The 16,419-nt window shown below is 31.0% G+C and overlaps 1 protein-coding gene across 2 annotated transcripts; it reads left to right on the top strand.

Annotated features, from left to right (window-relative positions):
* Positions 1-79: 79 nt before the first annotated feature.
* LOC130892934 (ribonuclease Z, mitochondrial) lies at positions 80-15,325 on the top strand. Of its 2 annotated transcripts, none has more exons than XM_057798677.1 (13): positions 80-503; positions 558-744; positions 863-1,087; positions 1,503-1,635; positions 3,054-3,326; positions 4,096-4,240; positions 5,777-5,957; positions 6,036-6,202; positions 10,458-10,664; positions 10,811-11,123; positions 12,445-12,628; positions 13,015-13,238; positions 15,092-15,325. In XM_057798677.1, the coding sequence occupies exons 1-13, from the start codon at positions 241-243 to the stop codon at positions 15,257-15,259; spliced, it is 2,670 nt and encodes an 889-aa protein (XP_057654660.1). In that variant the 5' UTR covers positions 80-240; the 3' UTR covers positions 15,260-15,325. The 2 variants fall into 2 exon arrangements, with proteins under 2 accessions (XP_057654660.1, XP_057654659.1); XM_057798676.1 differs by having other exon boundaries at positions 116-503; positions 1,503-1,701.
* Positions 15,326-16,419: the final 1,094 nt, after the last annotated feature.

Here is a 16,419-nt window from a genome sequence, read left to right as displayed (position 1 = left end):
TTCGACAGTAAGGTGTAGTTTAATGACGTCAATCATGTAATAATAATAATAATCATGTAAATTTCAGCTATCTATTTTTAGAGTTTTTGGTGTTGTCCACAAAACATATCTGTTCTGTGATGTTGGCTGAACTACTTATCCTTTAAATGTCATTTTTATCATGAAACATGCACTGTATTTGAAAATAGAAAATTTCAGTTCTCGTCCATTTAATACGTTTAATTAAATAAAATTTTCCTCATGTTCTATATCTTTAAACGTTTACATTTTATACAGATATCATACTCAATTGCTAGATACTCACAAAATTCTCATTCGAAACTTCTCAGTCTACTAAAAGATATGCCAAAAGATCCGACCCATATTCTAACAGTACAGAAACAGCGCAAAAAAATTAAAGAAAAGTTGTCCAGATATGTTCCAGGTAAAGTTACTTTACAGGTTCTTGGTACCGGTGCAAGAGGTGCTCCTAGAGCTTTATATGTATTCTCAGACCAAAGTAGGTAAGTTGTTATCGTCTTTGTTGTACGACACGTGTGTAGAGTTTATATTCTCAGATACCTTTTTAATTGTGGAGAAGGCACTCAAAGACTAGCACATGAACATAAAATGAAGCTGGCAAAACTAGAACACATCTTTATTACTCAACCAGTTTGGCAAAATATAGGAGGTTTACCTGGCTTAGCTTTAACAATACAAGATGTTGGAGTACCTGATATAACCCTACATGGGCCTCCTGGATTGGTAAGGACTATAATTTTTATGTAATAGAAATCGGAAGAGCAAATTATAATTATTTGCAAAATATTATCTTATTCAGTAATTTCAAATTATTGACTAATAATGTTACTTTATTATTTAGGATGAAATATTTTATGCTACAAAAAGATTTGTAGTGTTAAGAGATTTGAAAATTCACATGGCTGAATGTACAGAAGAAAATATTTTTGAGGATAATGTAATGATGGTAAAATATGTGCCTCTTACAAGGAATGCTGAGGATTTGGATAATCATTTACTTGAATCTTCTGAAGAAGAACCTGAAGTAGTATTGAAAAATACAGGAATTGAAGCAGTGGTAGATCAGGTAAAACAGACATTATTACATATTTCAGCATTATTTATATAGAGTAGGAAACAAATATAGCTAATAATGCCAATGTTACATTGATTTATGTATATTGATAGATTTACACCTGTCTGGTTAGATTAAAACTATCATGTTCCTCTATTTATTTACAATACTTCCATCCCATCTTGTTATTTTGCAATTTTTAGTAAGTGGAGTCAAGTTTCGTGCTATAATTGAGTACAGGTTACTAACTCTATCAGTCATTTAATCCTGTAGTCTTATTCACCTAGACAAAGTTGCTATATATAAACCTCTATGAAAATTTTCAATTTCATTCTATCTTTGGCCCATAGGTAAATTTAGTCCTGATATGACGTTTATGTTTAGCTATTGTGCAGCTGAATGGTAATTTTCATTATTTTTATTTCAGATGGATGCCTCTACTTCTACAAGAAGGGAACGTAGTCGGGGGAAAAGGAGGCATTCTAAAAGCTCGAGAAATAATTCAAGGTCAAATTCTCTCGATACTTTTGAAGACAATATAGATTATTATGCTCATGAACGTAAGAAAAACCGAAAACCTAAAAATTGTTCCAGAAACCATTCCCGATCCCGTTCTTTGAGCAGTGGTAAATTACATCCCATCTAAGGTCTTTGTGTTTGCAAACTTTGTCAATTCTATTGTCTTTATCCTACTGCTTAGTTTCATATTATTTCAGTCTGTATGTTATCAAACATACATAGCAATGTATTTCTCTAAAGCATATTATTATGGTCCTTTATTGACTATTGTTCTGACAATGTTTTTACTGTATCTATACTTGGGTGCTTAGAAATCAGAAAATATACTTTTTTTAAATTATTTACCAATCTACTCATAACTTAGAACTTATACTACAGGATGGGGTAATTGGGAGAAAAAATATCACACCTTCCCCGAAAATATTCTGAACAAGTCAGCAGAACAAGCAGATATTCTCCAATTTTCAATTACTAGTACTCTCATCAACTAACTTACCCAACATATAATGGACAATAACATAAGTTTTGTTCTCTTTCGATGAGATTCATAGTTTTCCAGGTAACATATTGATGCAATTTTTCTATCTTTTTATTCTGCTGAAACCACTCCAAATGGTACTCAAAGTTGTAGATTCAGTGTTGTTTTTAGTTTATTGCTAAAACAGCACTTTGAAAACAGGTTTTACACAGTCAAATTTTGATGCAAAATAAATAAGTTGGAATTTTGGGAACCATTGGTAATATATAGACTTTTTACTTCATGCAAACACACACTCTCGATCGAGACCAAAGTGAAAACCTAGTTTGCCTTGGTTATTGAAATGTGTTTGAGCCAATGTAATTGTGCATGTTGATTTAGTCATAAACAGTGTGCTCTGTATGCAAAATAATGCTTACATGTTTCTTGGATACATCTAAAGTGATTGATCAGTACATATTCCATCATCAATTTTTGTAGAATCACCCAACAAACCGGTCAATAATTGTTAATTTTTAGGTGCATAATTAGAAAATACTGTGAGATTATCAAAATTTTTACCTTTTGAAAGTTAGTTAAAACATTAATTCTGTGTTTGTAGTTCTATTTGTCTCTCAGACTGGAATCTTATCAGCTGTTCAGTTTTTCAGATTAATATTTGGCATATTTAATATATTACAAAATACCAAAGGAAACTTTTGATTATTCATCCACCTATTTCTAAAAAAACCTACTGCAACTCTAATATTTAGTTATTTTTATTTTGATTACAAAATCTAATTAGGACATGCAGTATCTGTAGCAGATTATGAAAAACAAAATGTTAAAAAACTACAAGACTACTCTTTGATATTAGTTAACACTATTACAGACTACGGGAAGTTACAAAATTGAACTATTTTTCATTATAAATTCATTTGAATAACAGAATATTCAATATAAATTTGTTTTCTTCTAATAAAATGAAATCTTCAATTTTAGATAGTGGCTTACGTGTACCTCCAATTCAAAACTCACTGCATTCTAGAGAAGTACTTGAGAAAACGAAAGAAATGGGGGTTTCCATGGCATATGTTTGTAAATTGCAACCCAGACCAGGGGCACTAAATCTCGACAAATGTGTACAAATGGGGATCACACCAGGTCCTATTTTGGGTAAATTAAAAGCCGGAGAAGATGTAGTCTTATCTAATGGTAATATTGTAAGATCCCAAGATGTTTGTGAACCGGATGATCCAGGATTAATTTTTATTGGTGAGCTTATTTATAAACATTATTCATTTGAAAAAGATTCACCCTTACTGAGTTGAAAATAAGGGGGACGAATTTATCTCTTTTGTTCATGTTTTGAGGGGTTTAATTCTCATTGCTATTGTCAAACTACTCATACATCCACAATGGACACTATGTCCAATTATTAAACCATCTGCTAATACCATGTCCTTTTGAAAGTTCCCCTAATTATTGTAGGAATATGCCTTCTAGGAAAAACAATTATTAAATAAGGTGAAAAAATTTTGAGGTTTGGGAATAAGTGAAACGAAGATTGTCATTTTTTGCTAAAACTAAAAGCACAAAAGTTTTTCATCTTGGGCATCGTCTCTGTGTAGAGGATAGCAGTAGAGAAAACTAATAAGCAAGTAAAAAGAATCGAGTGTTTGAGAAGAAAATAATTGATGAGAGAGTAAGATTAACAAAAGTGATGGTGAAATAGAATGAATTTCGAAAGTTGGAAATATAGTTAATAATAAATTATTATGAGCACGTATTGAAAAGAAAAAAGGGTGTTATAAAAATACTGGAAAATTTAGAAAAAGATAAAAATCTCAGAATGGACAAAGTAGGCTAAAAATTTACAATTAATAGAAAGAACTGATTATAAGTAACAAAAATTCAAACAGACTATGAGAAATTGGAATTATAAGAAGTGTGTCTGTTTATTACATTAGTTTTTAAAATATTGAGGGTGTATCAATTTCCATACATTATAAAAAATATCAATTTTTATCATTTTTGTTTTCAGTGGTTGATTGCTCTACTATTGATTATTTAGAATCTTTAAATAATAATGAAACTATAAAAAAACATCAAAAATATTCGGATGATGAAAACGAAATAGCAAATTTGATAGTTCATTTTAGTCCAAAAGAAGTTGTTGAAGATTCCAGGTAATTTCTTTTCAGTCTTATTAATTATATTTAATATCAATTTTTAAGAGTTTTTTATTTAAAATGTATTGTTTTAAACATTAATTTTCATCTTTAGTTTCATATAACAACATACACTTTGAGCAAAATGTGGTTGCGTCCTGTGTTTAAACCTCATCTCCCTGTTGGGATCCAATTTATTGGGAAATAAAATCCTTAAATTAGGAATCAGCTCATCTTAGAGCTACTTGCTAGAGTAACAGGATTCTTCAATCAACAGTAGATGAACTCCAGCAAACCAAAAATTTATTATATCGATCCCATATGCGATTAATATCAAAATTTGGAAATGATTCATGGAAAATTTCTTATTTTTGGTTTTCAACATTCTAAAATTTGAAACAAACAAATGCATTCAGTTCAAATTAGTCAAAAAACTATCTAGCAGTTTCGATAACGTATCAATTTTTAATTTCTGCTTATCATGTAGAACGGAAAGTGTATAAGTTACAAAATGATAGGAATAGTTTCAGCTGTTGATTAGAATATTTCCTGCAACAAGGCGGAGTGCATTTTGAAGATTTGTTCTATTGAAGTAGTTTCAGTAAACCAATTTTTTCGGTAAGAAATGCTTGTAGAAAAACAAAGCAATTAATGTTTGTAATTGCAAGAGAAAAGACTTTTAAATGAAAAAATACCAAGCTATCCTCCCATTGGGGTTACTGCAAAGATTATATACAAACCTTTTTGCATTACATTCCATAAATGGTAAAAAAGTGTTTAAATAATTTCACTGCAAATTTTTATTTATTAAGTTAAAGATTTTGTTTTGGTTAAACTTCCAATACCTTATAAAAAATTATAATACATCAAAAGAAATGAAGGGTTGCTCTACAATGACTTATTAACAACTCAATACTAGTGATTAAGTAAATCTGCATAACCTTGAGAAGCCAGGAATTGAAACAATAATATATAATTTTATGTAGCCTATGAAATCTATATAAAAATTGTGCTTTAAGGAAATTACTGTGTCAATAATAAGTTGCACTTTCCAACTCTGATGATCTGCCTGCAACCTTTCTTTGTTTAATTTCCCTGCTTGTAAGTTTAATTATTGGCATTGTTAGTATTTTTTTGTGCATAGGAATCTGGTTTCCTATTCAGATTAAGTTAAATCCCAATTACTTTTTTACAATAGAGTTGCAAGTAGAAATTCCCAACTACATACACTTTTTAGTGGTACCTAAATATTATTTTGTTTAATAATTGACCTTCTGGGTTAGCAGTTTAAAGTGAAAGTTGCTTCTTAGTTCTCTTCGAATAGTAGCTACTAAAAACTAGTAATGTTGCTAGATCTAAGAGGGTTAAACTGATTTTAAGTGTACCCCCAGCACTATAATAAGTTCCAAGTGGCAAGTACTTTGTTGTCAATTTTGACCATCAGTAAATGGACAGTGATAATTAAAATAGAATATTTTTATTTGGCCTGTAACTGGCAACAAACTTTGATTTTCTTATTTTTTCACAATTTGTACTTTGTGTTTTCTTTTCAAGGTATCAGGAATGGATGGATAATTTTCCAGCAAGTACTACACATTTAATGTTAAATGAATGTAATGATTGTATGGGCAGTGAAGCTGTACATAGAATTCAATATAAGTTAAATTTATTATCTGATAATATTTTTCCACTATTAGGTGACAAAGGTACTACAGTTTTAAAGAAAAGTAATGAGGTGAGTGTTTATATAGAAATAAAAATTCTGGTAATTCCATTATATGCCTTTTGATGTTGATTTATGCCTTTTTTTTAGAGTGGAAGTGATTGTAAAAAGCAAAAAATAGGTGATGTGCTGGAAGATTTACAAAATAATTTGAACACAACAAAATTGTCAGAAAACACAAAACCAATTACTCCCTTGTTTATTTGTCCAGACACCTTTTGTGCTTATCATCTGAGACCTAAGAAAGGTTTAGATAAGTAAGTTAAATTTGCAATTGTAAGAAGACAATAATAAATCAAATTTACTTATGTTAGCTTAAGATAAAGTTTCCAAAAATTAACTACCAAGGCAATAATTTGACAGAATAAATTATCAGTAAATAATCAAAATCTTTTAAACCAAAGTAATAGAAGAAAAAATAATAAATATATCTAACATATAAAAATTCAGTGTCCGTGTCTATAAAAACAAGTAAACTGATATTCATGAAAGTTGGCATATATATGTAATTTGGTCCAACTTAAATGATAGGATAGTTATTATTTAAATTAATGGTCTCAATAATTGATAATAAACTGATCGTCAACGTTGATAGTTGTTATTAATCGTAGTTTCCATAAGTCTGGAACAGATGGCACCTTAAACGAATTTCTGTACAGAGAACTGTAAAATTTTGTCCTTTACACTTCATAGATGGCGCCACACTTTAATGTGATATATTTTCTTAGACTACACACTAGACACGTCTTATTTTGCCTAAACCATTTAACGTCGCTTCTTTCAAATCATTCTTCATTTTGTCTTCGAATATTTTTTTTTACTTCTAACTCATAGTTATTCGGAGAACAGCGAAATTCATTCACATAAAAAATTCAATTACTATTTTTAGTAAAATGCCACCCAAAAAATCCAACCTTAATGCCCGTAGCAAGAAGACTCGATGTGCACGTGTTGAAAGAGCTCATGAATCAGTCGACCAGAGAGCAGAAAGAAATGCAGCTCAAGGAATTCGTCCAGCTGATAAAACGAAAGAAAATGCATTAAGAACCAGGGTGGCACGTCAACAAAACATAGATTTATATAGAGGACAAAACCGAGAAAATCATCGAACCAACCGCGCAGTAACACGTGGATCATTTGTTTGTCTTGCATTTAATTATGAACCAGACATCAATTACTCGGCTGATTCCAAAGTTACTATTGGTGCGATGAACATATATATATATATATATATATATATATATATATATATATATATATATATATATATATACTGTGGTTTTCAGATAAAAGTATCCACCTTTAATAACTTTTGTAATACTGGTATTTAGAAAAAATCCAAAAACACGTCAATTTATGTTGGAAGGGGCAAGCATTATGGCTTATTTAAACTTACTGGAAAAGCCACCCCCTCACCCCTAGCAGCATCCCCTTTATTTTTTTAAATTACTTTTCATATTTTTTATGTAAAATTTGGATACTCTTCTTTGAGCTGATTTCAAAAATGTATAATACTTGTAGGTTAAAGTGGTTAGTTTATGAGATAAACAATTTTTCTTTTAAGAGCACAAATTTTACTTATTATTTACTTTCACCTTATTTGCCTGTACTAAAATGGGTTGTACAACAGTTCAAACTCTTTAATCTTTTTAACTGTGCTATTTATTCTACTTAAAAAATCCAAACAACAAAAAACTCTACTTTTTATTAAAGTTTGACATTGTCAACTAGAATTTGTAGTCACTATTGATAGTGTAATTTGATACATTATTTATTTTGTTTCTCTGAAATGGCTTACTCTTTGCAAGAAAGAATTGAAATTGTAGGTTTATACTACCAAAATAATAATTCTGCAAGAGCTGCTGCTAGAATATTTAACGAATTACATGACGGAAGACATGCAACTCATAAGTATGTAATTCAACTGATGGAGAAATTTACCACAACAGGGTCTGTTTGCAATAAAGTGCATAAGCGAGAGGGACTCGTAAATAACGAAGCAATCCAAGTGGCAATTTTAGGACAAGTCAGCTTAGAGGCTCAACAACCCCAATCGTTGTCAACAATAAGTAGAGCGATCGGTGTTTCATCTTCTACAGTTTTCCGAGTTCTAATAAATTCAAGTACCACCCATACAAAGTTAAGTTGGTGCACGAGTTGAATGAAGATGATTTTGATCGTCGTCCAGAGTTTTGCGAATCAATGACGCAATTATCAATAACAATCCACAATTGTTAAACAATATTTGCTTTTCTGATGAATGCTCATGGTCATTAAATGGCTTAGTAAGTAGGCATAATTGTAGATATTGGGCTGAAAGTGATCCACATATTATGCGTGAATTCCATACACAACATCCCCAAAAGTTAAACGTTTGGTGTGGTATCCTAGGTGACCACATTGTCGGACCTTTCTTCATCAATGGTGAATCATATCTTGAGTTACTCAGGGAAGGGGTTGACCCACGTATTACAACAATAATAGAAAATGATGATAACCTTTCCGAAGATTTACTGGTATTTCAACAAGATGGAGCTCCCCCACACTATGCTATGCCTGTCCGACAATTTTTAAACGAAACATTCCCCGCTCGTTGGATAGGTAGAAGGGGGCAGATGATGGAGTGGCCACCTAGGTCACCGGATTTAACACCCCTAGACTTCTTTTTATGGGGGTATTTAAAAACAAAAGTTTAAGCTACCCAACCAGAATCTCTGGATGATTTACGAGAGAGGATAGAAAATGAATGTCGACAATTAAATCCAGCCGTATTAAGCAATGTCAGAGAGGCATTTCAAAATAGATTATACCATTGTATGGAAGTGAATGGTACTCATTTTGAACACTTATTGTAACTTCATAATAAATAGCACAGTTAAAAAGATTAAAGAGTTTGAACTGTTGTACAACCCATTTTAGTACAGGCAAATAAGGTGAAAGTAAATAATAAGTAAAATTTGTGCTCTTAAAAGAAAAATTGTTTATCTCATAAACTAACCACTTTAACCTACAAGTATTATACATTTTTGAAATCAGCTCAAAGAGGAGTATCCAAATTTTACATAAAAAATATGAAAAGTAATTTAAAAAAATAAAGGGGATGCTGCTAGGGGTGAGGGGGTGGCTTTTCCAGTAAGTTTAAATAAGCCATAATGCTTGCCCCTTCCAACATAAATTGACGTGTTTTTAACTTCATTGAACAAGCAAAAGAGAGAGCAATTGTATTGTCGTTAGAATTATTTCAAATCACTAGCCAGGTCTGCTAGTAGCTATATATACATATAGGTATGACTATTCAATATTTAGAAAATAGAATAAATTATCAAATATATATAAAATTGCTCAAACACGCACAAAATGAAAAACACAAAAATATTAGCTTAATATACAAATGACCAATAATTAACAATCAAAGAAATGATTTATATAAAACAGAATAAGTCGTCATCTAAAAATAAACAAGATATGAAAGAATTTAATCTAATGTATTATAATTTAATTAATTGACTATAGCTTGTATATTATTAACTTTCTAAAGTAATGAGATTCTTAATGTTTCTTCTTCTTCTTCTTTGAGTGTCTAACAAAGGTTGGCAATAAACCCTGCAAGGTCATTTCTGTCTCTGACCCTTCTTATCAGCGTCTGAGAGTCTAAACTGGTCCAATTGCGAATATTCTTCAGCCATTAAGCCTCTCGTCTGCCACTCATTAGGACTTTCACTTTTTAATATACCTTTGAGTCAAATATTTTCTTGATAATATATTATTAGGTATAAAATCATATTAAAAAATGATTGTTTCAAAAATAAGAAGAAAATCGAAGCTATGAACTCACCTCTAAGCCAAGAAATTATTTAAATAATCATATAAACTTATTTGCATGATTATTTTCAAAGTTTTGATGAATTTCATGTCAATTAGTCAGTAGTTAAATTATTTGGGTGTTTGAGATTTTAACAGCCTGTTTCATATTACATTTATAGAAAGCTATAAATAAATTTAAAGTTCCCATTAGATCAAATCGCGCATTTCATAATTGCCATGTAGCCTAAATGTTCTTTTAGTTTGTAATTTAAAGTAAAAATTTCGAATAACTAACATACTCTTCTACATTTAGTTTTGTTCCTCTTTCTAAAGACACATATTGAGTATTATCAACCTCTTTTCAAAGTTTTAACAGAGCCTTTACTCGAGAGACCTCTAAAAATCGGCTATGGGACTAATTCACTCTAACAACTACTTTAAAGGGACCTATAATCTAAAAGAACCTTTAGAAAGTGTCAGTTAGGATGGGATTATAAAACTGGCCGTAAGTCAATAGAATAATTGGAAGTTGATTGAATATTAATTAGAAAATTCTATTAAGATAGTCAACGAAAGTTTGTTTGGTAACGTGTGTTTAATAAAAATTTCCTTCCTTACGAATTGAGCCTTCCAACATGTAATAGTTGAAATCTTGAATTTGTTTATTTACATATTCTATTTTCATAAAATATATTGTTTTATTTGTAGGACCATGGAATTGAAACTTGATCCCGTGGAATATATAGATGAAACATTTAATGTGGCAGACTTCAAAAACACCCTAAGCATATTAAAACAAACTTTAAAGTCGAAGAAAATAACTAACGAAGAATTTCCGAAAATGTTGTTTCTTGGAACAGGATCTTGTATACCGAATAAAACAAGAAACACTAGTGGTATTCTATTATCTTTGAAGTATGTAATTTTCATATAAATTAAAAAACTTTTTATAAAAAACAATTTCAAAACAATCCAATAAAATATATTTATTTTTGAAATATTCCATGTGAAGAGTATCTATATTATTTTTCCGAAGGTTGTTCAGTCAATTTTTCTTCTAGTGAAGATCAAAACATTCTCTTAGATTGTGGTGAAGGAACATATGGTCAAATTATTCGATTCTTCGGACCAGAAGCAGCTTTAAAAGTCTTAGCCAATATAGATGCTATATATATCTCACATTTACATGCTGATCATCACATAGGACTGATTGGTGTTCTTCAAGGAAGAAAACAAGCTATAGAAGAACTGAAATTAGAAAAAGATCCATGTTTTTTGTTTGCACCCAAGCAGATTATGGCCTGGCTCTATTTTTATGATAAATATTTTGAGAATATCAGATCAGAGTTTGAACTCATAGCTAATGGAGACTTGGTAAGTTCGAGAAAAGAAACTAACTAACAATTTATAAACATTTTTCTAATCTAAGTATTTTGCCATTTATACAGAGATGTATGCATGTCTGTGAAAAGGGAGCTATATACACTGCGACCCAAAAGATCTGTTGTGTCCTCTTTTCTTGCTGCAGTACGGGAATCCTCAGTGTTTACAGCCGATATATTAATCCAACTTCTTTGATAAACTTCAAAATGTGACATGGCTCTGGCTGCCAGAGATATTCGACATTTATTTCATACACAAAAGAGCAAATAAATATATTTGCTGCTAATATGTAGGTATACGTGTACAATTCATTGCAACCCAAAGAAATTATTATGTCCCCATTTCATGCTATGGATGTTAGGACGCGGAGAGCTTACAACTGATGTATAATCCTACGCTTTCAAAAAGTTCAGGATGTGGGATGGCTCCAGCTATGGAAGATATTCATTCTCTATTTTATAAAGGCGTAATGCTTCGGAGCTCCATAGTCTCTCACACTAAAACTAACCTAAAAAAAAGTTTACCTTTAGTCTCTGAAAACAATAAATTAGTTATGGAAACACGCGCCAGTGTAATTGTGAGTGTTGGTGTAGTGTTTTCAGTATGAATATCACCAACGGTTCCAAAATTTCTAACTTATTTGTAGATTGTTCTTGTCTATTACTGTGTAGCTATAACCAGAAAAGATTTCCAGTGTGTCCCGGGATCCATTGGAGAATAACTTACTCTTCTTACCAAGCTTATTCCAGGCATTCCCAAACTAGTTTGAATTTTATGACATCGGAGTTAGAGCTGTGATGTAGTTATCGACAGCATCTTGAGTGAAAACTATGTGAGGCTGATTGATTTAAATGACCGGGAAGTGTGGTCTCCTTCTTTCCTAGTATAAACATTGGCCCTTCTCCAGAGCTCTAGTATATATCCTAGCTCTAGGCTGTTTCGACTTCGCCATCTACTCCTTGCGACTTGAATGATTGGAAGGTTTTAATAGCTTATTTTACTCGTTCACTGCTGCACATGTGCTTAGTCTTTACTTCAATTTCTCTCGTAGCTCTTATATGCTTCTCCAGTCTGTTTTCTGAGGCCGTATTGGCGCTTCTTGAAAAATGAGTTTTAAACTCATGCTCTGTCCCCTTCACACTCCATTAAGCTACCATCTGACTATCTCATTGCCATCGTTGTATTGACTTTATACCTCGCCAAGACCTCATGAAGTCTTGTAACCAGAGAGTCAATATCGCCGCAGAATTTTCTGCTATACATGAACGAAAACCATTATTCAATTACCATTTAACATTTCTGTCCATTGCAGGATTTAAACAATCCACTTTATAAAGAACAAAGTAGAATCTTAAGAAGATTGAATTTACAAGATATAAAAACATGTCTTGTTCGACATTGTCCCAATGCTTTTGGTGTATCTGTGACAAGTAAAAATGGTGTAAAATTGACATATTCTGGAGATACAATGCCGTCTGAGAATCTTGTCAAATTGGGTAAGATCTTCTTAATGTATTGTTATAATTATTGTTTCCACGAGTTTGATAAATTTTAGAGTTGAAAATAACCCTTCATATCCTGTCCTATTATGGCTTAAAAAGTTATTACAAATATTACAACTCAGAATAATGAAAACAGTACAAAGAACAAGTTTTGTAATTTGTTTAAACTATAACCAACAGAACCTATAGTAGAATGTCTCTTGTAGCAAGAGGTTGAAAATTGCAATTGAAATTGATCGACATGAAATAGATTGTAAAGAAATAATTCTGAATTATCACAAGGTCACACTCTCCACCTGCTCCTCTACATGATCACACTGCCATTAAAAGAGTTCATATTTAATTCCATAAGTAATTTAAGTACAATATTTTACTTACAGGAGAAGATAGTGATATTTTAATTCATGAGGCAACTATGGAAGATGAATTAGCACAGGAAGCGATTATAAAAATGCATTCAACTACATCGCAAGCAATAGAAATAGGTAATAGAATGAATGCCAAAAACATCATTCTTACACATTTCAGTCAAAGATACGCTAAATTACCTAGGTTCAACGATAAGTTTGGCGATAATGTTGGTATAGCTTTTGACAATATGAAGGTAAGTTGAATAGTTCACAAATTATCTCAGCTAAATATATATTATTTATCTAATTCCTGTGTTATCTCCAAAATTATATAGTAAAACTTCGAATTTGGATTTTTAAAAACAAAAATTACAATGACAATATATGTTTATTAAGCAACGTTAGAACAAAGAATGAATTATTAAAAGAAATACAGTTTTTCTTATCTTCTGCGTTTCCACGAAGTCATCACATTTGTTATATGCTGTCAGCAGTTACTTCATATGTAACTCCCGATATTTAGAAGATTATATACAAGTATTCTGTGATATTCTGATAAATTTTCCAAATCTTATCTTTTTATTTCTACTTTTATTGACACATTTTATGATACCTACTTCAGACTTTAAGCATCAGAAGTGCTTTGTTCTCAACTTTCATTTTTTTATTTGTAACCTTACTTCCCCGGCTGGAGACTCGTCCTCATGAAGTGGTATTTGGCTTGAATTAAATTATATAAATAACTGGTACCTAGATGGGGTGAACAATTAATACTAAATTAGACGCCACCAGGTTTTTAACGAAGAAGTGAAGAAAAAAACGTGGAAAAGCTGGAAATACCCTATTAAATAATAAAAAATAAATAAACAATCCCCAGATACGATTCTCCAAATTAATATTTGTTGCTGAAAACAATAAGAAAAACTTCAGCAAATGATATATTTACTAAAAAGTAATACTCAAGAAAGAACAACTCCGATTTATATAATATGTTGAAGATAAGAACTAGGAATGACTTTGGAAGCTTGCAACCCTCAGCTAAGTTCCAAATTGTTGAGAATGTTAGTTGGATACAGCTAACTTCAATCTGGTAGCTGTAGAACTACTTACTAAAATTTACGTTGATTTTAAACTTAATTATACATTGCAGAATGTACGTAGAGAGCGTTTTAGAATCGATACAGAGGTTTTATTGATTTTTTAGAATAGAGTGCGACATCGACAACAAATGAATTTCTTCAAAAACTTGAATTTTATGATTAAAACAGAAGTGACTATTGAATCACAATAAGTGAACAAAGAAATATTCGAAGAAAAGCGAATGGCATGTTACATATTATTATATAAAATGAATTAAAATAGAAATATATACACTGTATAATATACAATTACAGAAGGCTTTAAAATTAAGATTGTAAAAACTTCCTCAAAGCTGGAATAAATTGTAAAAAAAACTATAAAACACCATCCACCTCTTATTTAACAACGACGATAATTCCTTCGACTACATATAAAAGTTAGTTTGTTCCGAATCGTATTTTTTACAAATATTTATATTTGTTCCAAATGACTTAGGTCTATGTTACTTTTGGTTCCGATTTGATATTGGAACAATGAATTTTTCAATTATCTGTTTATGTCTATTAATATTATAATTATTCTAAGCTACACTACTATCACAGTTGTTTAATTTATCAAACTATGAATTGATTAAGTTGATTCCAGTTTAGGATCTTTAGGGGTGTTTTATCAAGTAGATATAGTTACAATTGGCTGTTACATTCTTAAGGTTTATTATGCCCCTTATTCAAGAAAGTCGAACCAATCTGTTAGTTGTGTACCCTGCTTAATGCCTTATGTAATTGCGAATATATATTTTAGCACTCTCTCACTATGAAATATGCTATCCATTTTCTCGAGTCGCTTCATTTTTGCTATAAGCTCTATGGACATGGAGGGATGTTACTTGAGCCTAATTTCCCAGTTATTCTCAAAATATTTTTATCAAAAAATAGTAGATTCGGTTTTTCTTTCTTGTGCAAATTTTTTATTTGTACTGGCAAAAATATTATTGGTCCGAAATATATATTGAATTAAATATTTTTAGGTCTCATTATCAGATTTATCTCTTTTACCAGAATTAATCCCAGCCTTAAAGTTAATGTTTGCAGAACATTGTGAAGAACTGGAAACTAAAGCTGTGAAAAGACAAATGCGGATAGAAAGAGAAAAGCAAACAAATGATAGTTTAAAACGAAAAGAAATTGAGACATAACCAAAATTATTTCATATTAAAAATCATTGTAAATAAATTTTTGCATTAAATGGACTATTTTTGAAATTTGTTGCATACATTAAAGTCTGCCAATAAATCACATACACAAAAATTTAAATTCCTGTAAAAGTAAAAATCCTATCCTTACCTATGATATTCCTTCTAAAACTTTTCTGTATTCTGAATTAAACAGACCACATAGTTCAGCTGTTCTCAAAATAGTGTAAAAATACAATTTTATTATCTTCATAACACTTGGACACTTTAAGAGCAAAGTTTGATTGATTCCCTACTACGCTAATTGAATTACTGAAAGATATGAAAAAGCTTTAACTTCGATTATATTTGATAATTGGAAAAGGAAAAGTTGGATCTTTCACCCTTCATCCAGGAAGTCAAAATACTCTGTTTGATGTACTTTCATAAAAGCTACGTCCTCAAAAAACAGTGTAAAAACTTAAATCTCTGATACGGGAGATCAAGATAGTACCATTATTTTAGCAAGTTAAAATATATTCAGATTCTTCAAATATGAAGGTAAATCGATTTATATGTCATCTAATTCACAATATTCATGATATAAGGCATCACGGATGATCCGCAATTTTCTGGTGCTTGAGGAGAAAGAAATTACAAACGTCACAGCACTCACACATGTGAGTTCAAACATGGGCAAACTTGCCCAGTAACATTGAATTTTAGTGCCAAGGTGCATGATTAAGCCATTGCAGAGGTATGGTCCTTCAGGTGGTTTTATTTGGGACGTGACAGGCATATCACAAGTCGCAATGGTTAATGACTAATGATAATTTGTTCCCAATTGTCAATGAAATATCAAAAACCCTTTCTGGTCAACCATGTGCCAATCTTTCAGCTCATCCCAGACTAGCCGAGTCACCTGAAGAAGTCTTCATACAAAAAATATAAAAATCAACAAATATGACATAATGTTGACAATTTGAGAAGAATGAAAACATTATTGTCAAAGTTGGGTTGATTGAATCGTCATCGACTTGTTCCAGTAGGATAACAATTTCCCAAAATCAGACAATTATAAAACTATAAGAATAACACCAGATGGTGGATGGTAACAAGCTGAACTTTGAAGAACTCTCTGATTACTAATCTCCAAATACCTCATTAGGATGAGTAAGACCACC

Source organism: Diorhabda carinulata, chromosome 4 (genome assembly GCF_026250575.1).
Source record: "Diorhabda carinulata isolate Delta chromosome 4, icDioCari1.1, whole genome shotgun sequence".
NCBI classification, from domain to species: domain Eukaryota; kingdom Metazoa; phylum Arthropoda; class Insecta; order Coleoptera; family Chrysomelidae; genus Diorhabda; species Diorhabda carinulata.
Note: the sequence above shows the minus strand (reverse complement) of the source record. Positions and strands in the feature narration are given on the sequence as shown.

Coding starts and splice junctions, on each gene's coding strand:
- LOC130892934 (XM_057798676.1), top strand. CDS start 241: ATGTTCTATATCTTTAAACGTTTACATTTTATACAGATATCATACTCA. Junction 504..557: donor GTATTCTCAGACCAAAGTAG/GTAAGTTGTTAT, acceptor TTATATTCTCAG/ATACCTTTTTAATTGTGGAG. Junction 13,239..15,091: donor TAGCTTTTGACAATATGAAG/GTAAGTTGAATA, acceptor AAATATTTTTAG/GTCTCATTATCAGATTTATC.